The sequence below is a fragment of the Scomber japonicus genome, chromosome 16, assembly GCF_027409825.1.
Source record: "Scomber japonicus isolate fScoJap1 chromosome 16, fScoJap1.pri, whole genome shotgun sequence".
Classification (NCBI taxonomy): Eukaryota; Metazoa; Chordata; class Actinopteri; order Scombriformes; family Scombridae; genus Scomber; species Scomber japonicus.
Genome location: NC_070593.1, coordinates 14,167,360 through 14,181,453, shown reverse-complemented (window position 1 = coordinate 14,181,453; position 14,094 = coordinate 14,167,360). Strand labels below are relative to the sequence as shown.

General features: G+C 40.1%; 1 protein-coding gene across 1 annotated transcript; it reads right to left on the bottom strand.

Moving 5' to 3' along the window:
• Positions 1 to 5,484: 5,484 nt before the first annotated feature.
• Positions 5,485 to 13,812, bottom strand: ythdf2 (YTH N6-methyladenosine RNA binding protein F2). Its single transcript, XM_053336247.1, has 6 exons — positions 13,653 to 13,812; positions 13,401 to 13,425; positions 12,172 to 12,251; positions 9,247 to 10,941; positions 7,296 to 7,361; positions 5,485 to 6,957 (listed from the first exon to the last, which is right to left on the bottom strand). The coding sequence occupies exons 1-6, from the start codon at positions 13,677 to 13,679 to the stop codon at positions 6,934 to 6,936; spliced, it is 1,917 nt and encodes a 638-aa protein (XP_053192222.1). The 5' UTR covers positions 13,680 to 13,812; the 3' UTR covers positions 5,485 to 6,933.
• Between the last annotated feature and the right edge of the window lie 282 nt (positions 13,813 to 14,094).

The following is a 14,094-nucleotide window of genomic DNA, read 5'->3' as shown; positions in this document are numbered from 1 at the left end:
GAAAGTCAAATATGGACTGAAAAAAAAACTAAATGGGACACACTTGTGAGACTGAGGGAGTGGTGACAATTAAGAATAGTGTACATGCTGAAAATATATGTGCAACAACAGTTTAAATGGTATAGAACAAAGGAGTGAAAGTGTTGCTGAAAGGAGGGTAAGTGACAGAAGAGAACAGGATATGAAAAGGAGCTGAGAACGTTTTGGAAGTTTGGGTTTGAGCTCTTTGTGTTCACAGTGGACCTTGATTTAATTTCAATACAATTAAGGCACGCGGTGAATGCCAAGAGAGAAGCCACAGTCTTCGCTCACCTGAGAAACCAGCACATAGCTGCTACAGGACAGGAGAGTGGCACTGATAACTACAGATGGATGTGTGCGTTTACTACAATCCTATGAGATTAACAAGCAATGACATTAGTGGTGACAGAGAAGCAGGAAAATAAGCATTAGGCAAAAAGGTTACAGAGTAGTGACCTAAGACAGTTAATGTTAACCATAGAGCTCTAAGAGGGCTATTAATAAGACATACAGGAAACATAGCAGAGATAAATACGCCATCATCTCTGAGAACCAGTCTAACTAATACACTGGTTTCCATAATGTCAGAACAGACAGAGCCGTAGGCAGCCTACCAGTGTTGGTCCTGTGGCCAAATGGACAGAGGGATCACACCAGGGGGACTTGCCATGTGGTGACAGAGGGCCACATCAAAGGTCTGTGTGGTTACGCATGAGCGTACACTTGCCCTATCTGAAAACGAGATGGAAAAACAGGGTGAGAATGCTATGAGAGCATGATATGCAAGAATTTTTTTCTTTACTCATTTCTACCATTAAGGCATCAAAAAAGGCAATAAGCTCCAGGAATCATTCTCATGCATGCTTATTTATTTTATTTATTATTATCTAAATTATCTATATTTCCACGATCATTCATACTCCATGTAAATATGGCTTTGTACTTTATTTGAAATTAGTCTTTATTTGTGTTTCTGTTATGCAAAAAGTCTCAATAAAGAAGTCATTTCATGGACAACATTTCTATTTGTGCTATCTAGTATTTCTTCTCAAAGTAAAAAGGCCCAAAGCACATCAAGCAGTTTAAATGATGAACTTCATTTCTACACCTACAATCACAGAGCTGCATCACATGATTCAAGATGTAAATCGCTGTAGGTGATAGCGATTGAGTTGACCTACATCTCAGATGATGGAGGCGGTATATGCCACCAAAAAAAAAGAAAAAAAAATTGTAGATATCTGTGCAGATTCCTCTCAATCAATTTTACTTACTGCCATAGCTTTAATTTTACTATTTAAAGCTAGTCTAAATATAATGTGTATTTAATATAGGAATAATGGACAGTCATCATAAAAAACATGCAATATAGTTCATGTTTTAGGCAAGTGAGATTAAGATTATAGGAACACACAAACACAAAAGGCATTTTTTACAGAATGCAGCTGCATCTATAGTAGGTCTTTGCTTCTTTATGTTTTGATACACCAGCGGATGACATTTCATTATTGTCTGTCACCTCCACACAATTAGAGCGTGCAGAGGGCAAGTGTGCCGCATATGTTGAGACAGAGGTCATCAACTGTTTTCAGGCCCCAACGCCTGTCTACACATTATGCATGTGCAAAACTCTCCATTGAATTGGGACACTAGGAGAAATGAAGGGGGTAATACTCAATAAGTCAACAGTGCGGGACCCCTGGCGATAGAGAGCAGGTGACCGCATATAGGCCCCCTCACATGATAAAAACATTCATCATCATGATGTATTCTTATTTCTAAATAACCCCTCCCCTCCCCCCTCTGTCTCTTTTTAAAAAAAGCATTTTTTAGCTCCCACTGCTTTCAGCTATGATGCAATATAATGCTGATAAATTGGTGGCAGGTGTGGAATTATAGACCTATAGTCTGATGGGTATGTTTATTGTCCATGTTAAAAATACATTTTAAATAAATAGTTATTTTCTCATCGTATATTGGAAAAAAATACATTATGACAAATGGGTAACCCATGTTGGTCTTAGATGCAAGTTAAATAACATAAAGTGACTGAAACTGGCATCTTACATCTTTTTTTAAAGTAAAAGTAAAGCTTTCCAGGCACACCACACTTACTAATAATACTGCTATACTAATGTGTTTTTCACACACATGTACACACACGTACACACACACACACACACACACACACACACACACATATATGTATGTATATGTATGTATGCATCTATGTACACACACATACACACACCGCTGTCATATATATAATTTAAGAGAAAGGCTTTCCGAAACAAAACGCAAGAAAGGAAAGAAGACAACTAATTTAGTCATGTAAATAGAGGTCGGGCTGGCGACATGGTGAAGCGTCACTAATGGAAGAAAGAGATGGATGCCTTATGATAATGAGGGGAAAATAAAGCAGAACCATGACCTTGCAGTGCAATATGAACACACAGACACCACGCATTTAATGCGTGGCTCTCTGACTGAACAATATATCAGATAATAGACGATATTTTAAATATTTTTCATTATAGGGTTACAAAAATGCAGAGCCACAGCCAAATAACCTCTTAAATGAGTCCATGCAAAAGATAGGCTATTTGAATTTGGTCGTCTTGTCTTACTAATACTCTTTTCAATTTGGTCTGAATTAGAGTTTACTGAAGTCAGCAAAGGAGATTGATCACTAATGATAATTGAAGTTCCTCTTATGTGAACTCGAGACACGGTACATGAGAAAACCTCCAACCACCACCAACACACACCGCTGTCATCATTACAGTGAGGAATTTCTCCTTTCACCACTGCAGGGCAACTTATTTTGTTTCTCCATCTATGCATTCAGCTTCATGCACGCTCTGACCTCCTCCCCTCCTCTTCTTCGCCCTTAACCCCCTCCACCACCTCCTCCTCCTTCTGCACTTTCTCCCCATGGTCCCATTTCTCTTTCTTCTTCTCCTCCATCGTCTCAGTGGCTGTGTCTGCCTCTCTTTTATGGCCATTCATTTGCATCCCAGGAGGGGCTAAAAGGCGTCCCCAGAGACTCGCAGATAAGGGTCACAGGAGATCCCCTCGAGGCAGTGTTTTCCACGCACCCACAACGCAGACACGACACGTGCCGTCGACCCCCCTCTTCCTACTTTCACCCGCGTAAGCGCGCGCACAGACACACGTTTGTGCAGCTATCATTATTGGGACATTGCACTGACTTCCATTCATTGTGGAGAGCCTAACCCAAACCCTAGCTCTAACCTTAACCATAACCAATTCATGACTAACCCTAACCTTAAAGGAACCAGAATGGTTAAAGGAATCAGAATGTTTAACTTAGACCCTATTTTCCCATCTTATTGTGTCTAACTTTAGTGACTAGGATAATATTTTCCAGTATTGAGCAAGAGCACTGCAGCTGTCAGCCATGGAAGGGGCTGCAATTTAATCAATGTATGTAAACTAAAAGTTCTTGTTTTTGCTACTGACAGATTCAAAATGTTAATATAAGTGCCATATAGAGAAAAAAACTTTTTTCTTTACCTTTCACTTGAGCTGGTCTTTTGTGGCTAACCAAGTCCCGCTCAAGAGAGTCTCCGTCTGAAATCTGATGAGACTTGAGTTGTTGGAATCAGCTAAATATTCAACTGTTACAGGGCCGGAGAAAGGAGTACAGAAAGCATAGCATAGCGTACTGTTGCTAATATGTGCTGAATATTTAGCTGACTTTCAGAACGAGTGGATAAAACAAGCACAAGTGACATTGACGGGGTGCAATTGCCCCAAGGATTACATTGCAGCCCTTTTCACAGCTGCCGGCTGCACATTCTCACTCAATACTATATAAACCAATATCAAAAATGTGTTGTTCCCATTAGTCACTTAAGCAACACACAAAAAGATGGTGAAATAGGTCCAGGTTGAAAAATACAAGTTTCTCTTTAACCAAGACCTCAGAAATTACGCTTTATCTCATAGGATAGGGCTCAGTTTATAACAGAAAAGGTCACAATGAAGTAACAACATTGTGACACACACACACACACACACACACACACACACACACACACACACACACACAACCCTGTAATTCAGTCTCCAAGGACTGCAAGAGACAATCTAACGTGTGCCTATCACATCATTTCCTCTGCTAAACCAGAAAGTACCTATAGCGCGTCAAAGTGTTGCAAAAATAGATATGGGTCTTCTTTTGTTTTCTTATTAAATGAGTATCCTAAAAAATGCCCAATACTCATAAATAAAATGTAGGCCTGTTATTATGTTTAATACCATTATTGGAAGGCTATTTTAGTTCTTCAGTTCCTCTTTTAGTCTAGCATTTAAAAGGCAGTGTATATGGGGCAATGTGCAGTCATAATTTGGACCTTCATTAGCTAATAATACACAATTCTGATAATACTTTTAGTTCTGATAGGCCCAGGCAACAAATAGTGAGAATTTAAGTATGCAGTGTGTAGGTATACACTATTTCATCAAGGCTATATCTAGCCTATCACAGCTAGGCAACATTAAGAGGCCAATCTTTGATTAAAAAAAAGAAAGCAATTCTGTCTCTCTGTCAATTATTAAAATCATATTTCAATTGTTTGCAAATAAATGTAAAGCTGCCGATATCTGAAAATATTAACTACTGACTTGTGTTAATGTTAAAGACTTGTGTGCAAAAAAAAAACTTGTGTGGAAGAAAAGTGGTTTAAATTCTGGTGGTGGGTTTACAAATTCATTTGGTCTCCATGTGTGTATTTATAGCGGAGGAAAAATCAGAAATTTAGTAGTCAAATTTCACCGGTGTCTTGCTGTTGGCAGTGTGTTAGTAGTCTATTAGGACTATAGGCCCCATAACCCCATCCAATCTTTTTTTCCTAGTATGCATACCAACACGCGAAAACAGACATTATAAGTAGAACATACAGAAGGCCTTGAATGCTGCTGGAGAACCTGTCGGGATGGAAAAATGAAGAGCAGTGAATAATACTGATGCTGTGTCGCCCTCTTGTGGCCACTGCGTTCAATACAACCACACAGATGAGCTGGAGAAAATGGCGGATTGCAGATGATTGTTCCACTGCATGAACATAGGTAAGCCTGTGCGAAAAGATGACATTTTCCTACATTATTAAAACAAAGTCAACAATGTCAAGCAACATATAGCATTCACGTCCCTTATTTCACATCTTTGCTTACTGTCAAGCTCCTGTTATCAGTCCTGACACAAATATGGCTGATAATACGGGATCGATGCAGGCCCATTCATTCCTTATGCGAAGTAATAAGTGTACAACCACAACAACAATCAAACAGTAAATCAAATACAGCACGGTAAAACCACACAGCATGTCCCAAAAGGTGCATTGATGTTTCACCTGCTGTAAATAAAAGGTACTACACAAGTTGACAGACAGGTCTACAGTTGGCCACCCATGTGACTAAAGGAAAACAAACAGCTGATGATGAAGAAAAAAGCCACACATCACTTTGTGGAGCATCTTTATTATGCCACAAATAAAAGCCAGTAGTTCTGAAAGAGGACCTTGCGTTTTTTTCTCCTTTTTTTTTGTTTTTTACTCACCAACAATGACATTCTGAAAATGGTGGAAGCTGATTGTGATATTATAGTATGGTTGGCTGAGCAGTCAGAAACGGGAAAATGGGAAATGTGAAGACAAGGCAGGTTTGGAAAAGTAGAGGGTTAAGAAATGCAGGGTACAGTGGTGAAAATTGAGGTCAGAATGGGGAGCGGACGGGTTGAGTATGAAAGGTTAGCAGAAAAACATCCGTTCATATATCCATGTGGGAAAAGAAAAACCGATGAAAAGAGTGCACAGACGCGCTGCATGACAAAATTGCTTTACAGTCAAACAAGGGGAATGCACACCAGTTCTGCTGAATATATCACATTTATTACTTTTGAACTGATTAATAGAAAGAGTGGGGGCAAGGCCACTCGCATCACTGTCTTTAGAAAACGGAGAGAGGAGGAAAAAAAACAAAACAAAAAAAAAACAAGAAAGCAGCCCATAGCAACAATGAATTAATTTGTCCAAGGGAAAGAAAAAGTGGGTAAATAAAATCCAATGAAGACTGTTAACAGAGAGCCCCAATTTTTTTAGACCATGAAATTATACACCGAGCAAGGCTCAACTTAACATTTCTTCTGCTTTCAAACTCTTGACCCCCTTCCTTACTCTTCCTCTCCAGATCCTCTACACCCTACCTTCCCCACACACTCCGTCCAACATATCCCAAAACAAAATAGAGGGCCAATTTGAACATCTGCAGTCCTCTCAAACAAAAACATGTCAAGCATGTACGAAACAGATTCTGGAGTGAGCGTAGTTGACACCCGCCTACGATGAAAATCCACTGAGGAGGAAACTCCACTGGGTCCTGGTTTAAGATGTGAGCATCCTCAGAAGATAGGTGAGGGGGTGGGGGTTTACAAAGAAAATAAGACAAACGGACCATTCTCGACTTTGGGAGATTATTATAAGCCAACACTACAAATTTCTATTGGATTTGTGTGTTTGTGTAAGAATTACAGACTTGCTCATGGACCATAAAAAACAGAGGATGATCCTTTCGTTTAAAAAAGGAAAAAGCAGCATACGAGGGAAAAAGCATATGTAGTGGAATGGGGTGGGGCAAAAAAGATTTCACCTAAGGATGCTATGCATTTAGTTGTAGTCCTATGAATAATCGTTTCCTTTTCTTTTTACTACAAGTTCGAAGTAAGTCTTTAAAGTCAAAAGAAATCAAGAGAGTCTTCATTTAATTTTTTGTCCTTGGTTAATTCTTCACCCCTATTAGAATTTCTTAGAGATCTGGATGTAATGACGTAATGGGGTGGATAGGGCTTTAGGTGGGGCCATTGCAGTCTTTTGACCAAAGCACCAACTGTTACTTGACTCGTCCTTGGCGCTCCTAGAACACAGAGAGACAACAAATTAGAGATAATACAAAAACAAAACAGAAAACAGTCAAAATATTAGCATGTTACAGCTGACCTGGATGACTCCAGATTATCTTGGTTTATTCATTCAAGGAGCCAAAGTTTACAATCAACTCATTTGTTAACTCTTGCCAAACTCCAAATGTCAACTCAAACAGATGTAGGTTTTGGATACAAATGCTTGACTTCTCTGATATGAATACATACTAGGCTCTGGGTGTATAATGAATCATTCAGACAAATGTCTTCATCAAGTATTAAAATAACATAAGGACTGTTTCAATGTATGTCCACAGATGAGGCAAATTACCTGAAGCCTGTAATGACTCCTGTTGTTTGGGTTGCTGGGATATGGCTCACTGCCTTGGACCTCCACCTGTCACACAGAAGAGTGAAAACTGAGCGCATTTGGAACAATTTCAGATTTAAAAAACAACTCCATATACTCAAAAAACTTGTAAAAACTTGACAAAAGTAATACAGAAACCAGTCCACATTTGGATGCAAAAATCAGAATTTGATGACGTGCTTATTTCACATTAAGCACAGCATGTCATGGTCAAAAGCTAAGATACAGACAACTGTCTACAGGCATCAGATTTTAGATTTAGGTAGAGTAGAACAACTCACGCCAAATGTAACCTTCTTTTACATGATGTTAACCCATTATTAAAAATTAGTGTATACTTCGAATAAACAACGCATACAGTGCAAAGTGCTTGGTTATTTTAAACTGTACCAATTGTTTTGTTTGTATCTTGTATCAACACCATGCAATTTATTAACCCATCGTTTTACTGCTGTAATAACATGTTCAGTAGTTTTCTAGTGGTTTGGCTTACATTAAATGAAAGTGGCTACCAAAAAGATGGCACTTAAAACTGAAAATTGTAAGTCTTATATCAATTTGACACATATTAACCCCTTAAATGGGATGAAAAATCACATTTCACATTTTCTAAATAAACATCCAAAAACACTGAAAGTTTAACAATAGACCTACTACAATATATACATGAATGTTATCAACTGTCTAATTATAGTTTCTCCGAGGTTGCTATACTGGTTTATGTAAGGATGTTTTGCTGGCAGAGGATGAAAGCAGCAGATAAACCCAATATTCCCAAATCTATAATCATAAATGACATGTTTCATGGATCCTGGACAACTTGTTTTTCTTCTATGCTCATATATCCTGCTTTGAAACGCATTAAAGTGACTTTTAAATGGCACCTTTCATGGCTTTAACAAGGGGTACAAATTCTTTTTAAGGCATACCTCAAATGGGATACAGCGAAGTCAATAAAAGGACAACCAATTTTTGGGTTAAAGCCTGCTAAAACCACAACATACTGGATAATAAACATTATCTTCATCTGCAGGAAAAACAAGTGTGCAATCCATATAATAGCAAGAAGGCAAACATGGAAACTCACTAAAAAGGTGAATGAGTGCTGTGTTAAGCTTCAAAGACTCATGTTATTATGTTGTTCATTAGTTTGTAACTAAAAAAAGTTACAAAATGTGTGTGCAGGAATCAACGCCCTAGTATTAAACAGGACCTTGCTAAAATTAGAAAGAAATGCAAACTACATTATGTGCACTGCAACACACATGTGCTCTATTTTTGTTCCTTATGTTGATGCCAGAAGTTCAAAACAGCTAAACAGACTTCATCCAATATTTTCCAGTGAGTAAAGACAGAGTATGAAAAATTACGTTGCACATGAGTTCAGGAGGCTGGACAATATATATATATGTTGATATAGACTTTTCAGGTGTATCTATTCCTATCAAATAAAAATGAAACAACTGAAACACAATATAAACCATTCAATTCAATTTTCATGTACTTTCTCATGTAATCCTCTGGATTGTTTCAAAAAGGTTTTCATCTCATATAAGCTCTAAAGTGAATGCCATCAAGTACAACATTTTCTGGTGTTCATTGTTCTAGTTTAAAGCATGACAATACATAAAAACAAGTAGAAAACAAAACCACAGTAAAAAAAAAAAAAAAAAAAAAAAAAAAAACTGGAGGGAAAGAAAAGTCACAAAATATCCTACTGTGCACCGTAAATTCAATTCAGCTGTAAATCCTCAAGACGTGTTCCTTTGTAATGCAAAAAGCAGCATTGTACATGCAGACACATCCAAACTGGTTTCATACACTGCACTTTTTTCAAAACAAGCTAAAAGCAGAGCACCCGTTTTAAATTCATTGTTTTATCTTTTACTTCATTCAGCAATAACTCTTTTACCTTTTTCACACACTCTTCCTCCTCCTGACGCTTCTCGTAGTGAGAAAAGTCATCGAAGATTGAAGTGGTGTGTTTATATCCAGCGATGATCTTTAGCACCTGCCTGGCCTTGTCCAGTGGCACCTCTTGTGTGTCCCGAGAGTTGGTCACTGGCTTGTTTTCGTTGTTCTCCAGTCGAATGTGTCTCAGCTGACTGTTGGGAACGTCCTTTACAAAGATCCAGCGCACATCAAAACGACCCTTCCACTTGTCCTGCGACCACACGCCAGCAGACGTGTTATAGTCCACGGGCGAGCGCATCTCTGCTACGCCACAGAAGTGCCCACTTCCATTGACACTGAACAGAAGATAAAGCGGCCCTTTGCCACCCAACGAACGGTACGCTGCATCAAGCCTCTTGTTGCCATGCTCCGTGCTGCACCAGATGTTATACTTGATGGAGCGGTGGATGTCATCCTCTGAGTAGCTCTTGATGATAAACACCCGGCCCTGCTTGGGATTCCAGTCAAAGTCCTTGGGGTTATAATTGTTGACCATACGCAACTTCTCTAAGACTGGGTGGGGCTCAGAAGGAACTCCGGGAACCACGCCTACACCAGAGGAGGTGGGAGGCGACTGGCCTGTACCACTCCCACTGGCATCCCCAAATCCATTGGCCCGGTTCCGTGGAGGGACCCAGCGAGTAGGTTGAGAGGGCTGCTGTTGTTGGCTTGGGGGCGGAGGAGGACCCTGGGAGAGAGGAGGCTGGGGCATTGGAGCCATACCTGGCTGCCCGGGTGGAAGCTGATGCTGGCCCATCTGAGAAACAGGGGGTACCAGCTGTCCATTGCTGAGGGGCATTTGTGGGTTACCTGCAGCAGTAGCTCCGGACTGTGGGGACGCCTGATTGGGTGGCTGCCCATTGCTGGGAATAGAGGGCACCTGCTGAGGGGTGGCAGCTTTAGGCATAGTACCCTTGTTGTCCCAAGTGCCGATGTCCATGTTGTGTTTAATGGGCGGAGGAGGCAAATTGGCACCGGCCATGCCACCCTTGGTTTTCAGCTTCGGTTGAGGCTTGGCTGGCTTGCTGGCAATATCTGCCCAGGAGGCAGGTTTGGCAGGGGCAATTGAGACAGGAGGCATGCTAGGGGGTCCAACAGATGATACAGGGCCAAGGGGACCCCCACCAGGTAAGCCAGAGCCAACCACCTTAGGAGCCATGTCCCCATTTCCACCAGGAGCAGTACCACCGATCTTAAGCCCTGCCATGCCCTGGTCAAGGCTGTTCATACCAGGTGCCTTGTTAAGGGGCTCATTGGCAGCAGGTGCAAATGGGGACTGTCCATCGATCATGGCACCTCCAAGTGAGCTGGGAGCATAGGCATAGCTGCTGCTGTAGCCCGAGCTCTGCGGTGTCCCCGACTGTCCCTGAGAGCTGCTATTGCCCCACGCTGAGAAGTCGATACCACCTGGGAAGAAGTTGAAGCCGTGCTGACCCAGGAAAGGGTTGCTCCCCAGGGGCCCTGGCTGGCCAAACATAGCGTCCGGGAGGTAGTGGGGCTCTCCGTTGCTTAGCTGTCCATAGGAGGCCAGGTAAGGCATAGGAGGGTCCCCACCTGTGGACCATGCTGCCTCATTTAGGGAGTAGGAAAATCCTATGGAGGGGCTGTAGTAGCTGGGCATGTACGAGTCCGACATGGCCGTATAGGCATTGCTCTAGATAGAAAAATAATTTGTTTTAGTCGCAAGTTGTAAATAAAAGTTATTTGCCACAACACACTCACATTTAACTGAAAACGGTATAAGATCAGCTTCTGTTTGATATATATATATATATATTATGTACCTTATTCTTGGAGATCCAAAAAGTCAGACCAAGATAAGAGATGAGCAAAGTTATTAAATTACTGTAATTATATTATATAGGAAAGATTCACCACATAAAAATAAAAAACAATCTACTGTTCTTAGTATACCACTGATCAGGACATGTATAGCACTGAACTAGACAATAAGAAAAAAAAAGTGTCAGTCAACAGTGTCTTGATCAAAAAGATCAATTGCATTTTTATAAGTGGAGGAAAATACAGGCTCCATTCATTTAATCTAAAGCCCACTTCAGACAGTGTGCCTGTTACTACACAAGGGGGACTCCATCTACCACAGTTAAAGAGAAATATAATCCAAGGCCATTGAATGCAAGACATTCAACAAAAGCTCTCAATCAATCTGCAAACCCTTAAGGCCTTACTGTATTTCTTTGTAAAGCAAAAAGCAAAGATGTGCACATATACAAAACAGGTATATCAGCCTATTTATCTTCTGATAGAGAAACTTCTTGTTGAGTAGTTACCAAATAAATTACACCAACAAATCTCTTCATAACAATCTTCTAATATTAACATTAAAATACTTATATTCAATGTTCAGAAAAGAGATTTTTTAACCAGTCAACATTATAGTGATTCTCTGCATATACACACACAATATCGAGCTTACAATCAATTGGATACATATACATCTCACAATAATACATTACCCTGTGTATCAAAGATTGCAGGTAATATTAACTATATAGTTGGGAAGTTTTTTTGTTTGTTTTTTTTATAGACGCCACCATGTGCCTCTAGTACTTTAAAAAAAATGGAATTTAAATACTTTTTCTTAAATTTACGTACAAGTGTGAAATATACACATACAATAAAAAAGTAATTGTAAAGTCCAAATAATAACAGTCAAAGTCCACTAATGAGATACAAATGGAAGTTACTAACTTTCTGATTACTATATGAATTATAATACAACAACTGGGGAAAGATAAACAAAAAGATTTATAGTTTACTGAGAGAAAAAACTAACTTGAGCTTAAGTCATTGATACATTATAATAAACGTGATTAAACTTAAAATTAAAGCCTATGGGCAAACACTGGTCAATAAAGCTTACCTGTCTGGCCTGAGTATTCAGGTAAGGCTCAAACTCATCGTCATTCAAAGTATCCTTTTGGGTCACAGCTCCGTTTTGCACTGAAAAGAAAAACAACACGGATGTAAACAGAGCATACGGGTCTGAGTGAGATACATAACATTATCTATTAATTTCACATCACTGCCTATTACATAACTATACCACTCCCTGCAATTATTAATGAGTGTCACGGGAAAAGACACTGGACTGACTGCAATAAAACATCATACAACACCTTAGTATGTTTTAGATAACACAGCATAGCCTTAAGCAATGAGATGAATCAAATGTACATGGTACAGGCGGTATATTGGCAAGATATAACACTTTAACTCACCTACAACAGACTAAACGAAATTATAGCTAGTTTATGAAACTGGTGAACTTCCCAAGTATCTTAAATATATGTTATATGCAGGTGGACCAGCGTTCAACGCACTGTATCCTGAAGTTTAGTGCTCTCTGTTACAGCTGACGGAATTGGACGAGCTTTTTAGGACAAGAAAAAGTAAAATAAAAACAAACTGGTTGGTAAAAACACGTTGTCTAACATTACAGTCTGGAAAGCATGATGAGGGGAAAGCACAAGGCCGGTTTGGATACAGGAAAAGCATGTCGGAAGACGTGTCATTTTGGGTTAACTTAGCAACCACACAGCTAGCGTGCTAGCTGCGTGCAGTGCGCAGCGTCTCCATGTTAACGAGCGCCAAGAGTCCTTTCAACATGACGGACTTGGCTAACATTAGCCGAGTGGCCAACATGCTAGGTTGGCACCTGTAGCAATAATGTCTAACAGGGACCATTATCTAGTGAGGGGGAGTAATAAGACTTCAATCTCGCACCTGTCATTGCAATAAAAAGTGATGCAAGTAAACCAGGAAAAGGATGCTGATGTGTATCATGTTGCCATTTAACGTTAGCTAGCCGATAGTTAGCTAGTTAGTTGTGTGAACCTACGACTGCCGTTGCAGAGGATGTAAAGGAGGCTGAGTGTGTATAGGATTGAAAACACTTTTGTTGAACATAATGTCGTGTTGTGTTTCACTGAGGGGTGAACACTGAATACAAAAAAAACATGTCCAGCTAACAGGCAGGCCTGAGATTAGCTATCACATCCGCGCACGCAAGATTTTCGCGCACCGCACGTAAAAAAAGATCCGCATTCTCTCAACCCAAGACGATCACGTTAAGACAATATTTGTTCTTACCTTTATTAGCTTGGCCTTTCGGTCTCTGGATTGGGTCCAGGTGATTCATGAAGGTTTGATTTATGAGAAGAGAGGAAGGGGAAAAAATAGATGAAGAGATATATTTTTCAGCAGTCAGTTCCTTTAGCAGGTGGTCAGGCCTACTGCACTACTGAGCCACAGCCGCTGCCTCTGAGCTAAGCTATCCTCGCTAGCCGTCGCGATGCTGAGAAATTTGGCCCTCGTAAATGTTCAGAAAATACCTCTCTTTACCTGTTCAAGAAGGCTGCTGGCTGACATGTCTTTTCCCCCCCGGAGCCTGTGTAACTGTATATACTCCTAAATAAAAGCGGCAGGGTGCAGAATTAGTCTAGCTATTGAAGAGTTTCAACCAAGCGCCCCTATCTCTCTACAGAGCTTGGTTTCTACACAATGGCGGGCTGCAGTTTGCTTGACAGACTCCTCAACATGGCTGGGCGGCCCTCAACAACCCACGATGGCATTTATTTACAGCAGACACACGCCCCCTAATGGCGCGGAGGAAAAAAAAAACATTATAAACATTTATTTTTAATAGATCTTTTGTATTTTAATTATTATCTGGTGTTTATTGTTGTATTTGTCTTGTAGCACTTTGAGTTTTTCTTTTAAAATGTAACGTGCTTTATAAACAAAATAAAATTTTATTACTATAACCATAACCATGGAGAAACTG

Bases quoted from the DNA above. Each gene is read 5' to 3' on its own strand.
- ythdf2 (XM_053336247.1), bottom strand. From the start codon at position 13,679: ATGTCAGCCAGCAGCCTTCTTGAACAG. The intron at 13,426-13,652 runs GTAAAGAGAGGT...GACCCAATCCAG, and splicing joins CCAGCAGCCTTCTTGAACAG to AGACCGAAAGGCCAAGCTAA. The intron at 6,958-7,295 runs GTAATTTGCCTC...TCTGTGTTCTAG, and splicing joins GGAGTCATTACAGGCTTCAG to GAGCGCCAAGGACGAGTCAA.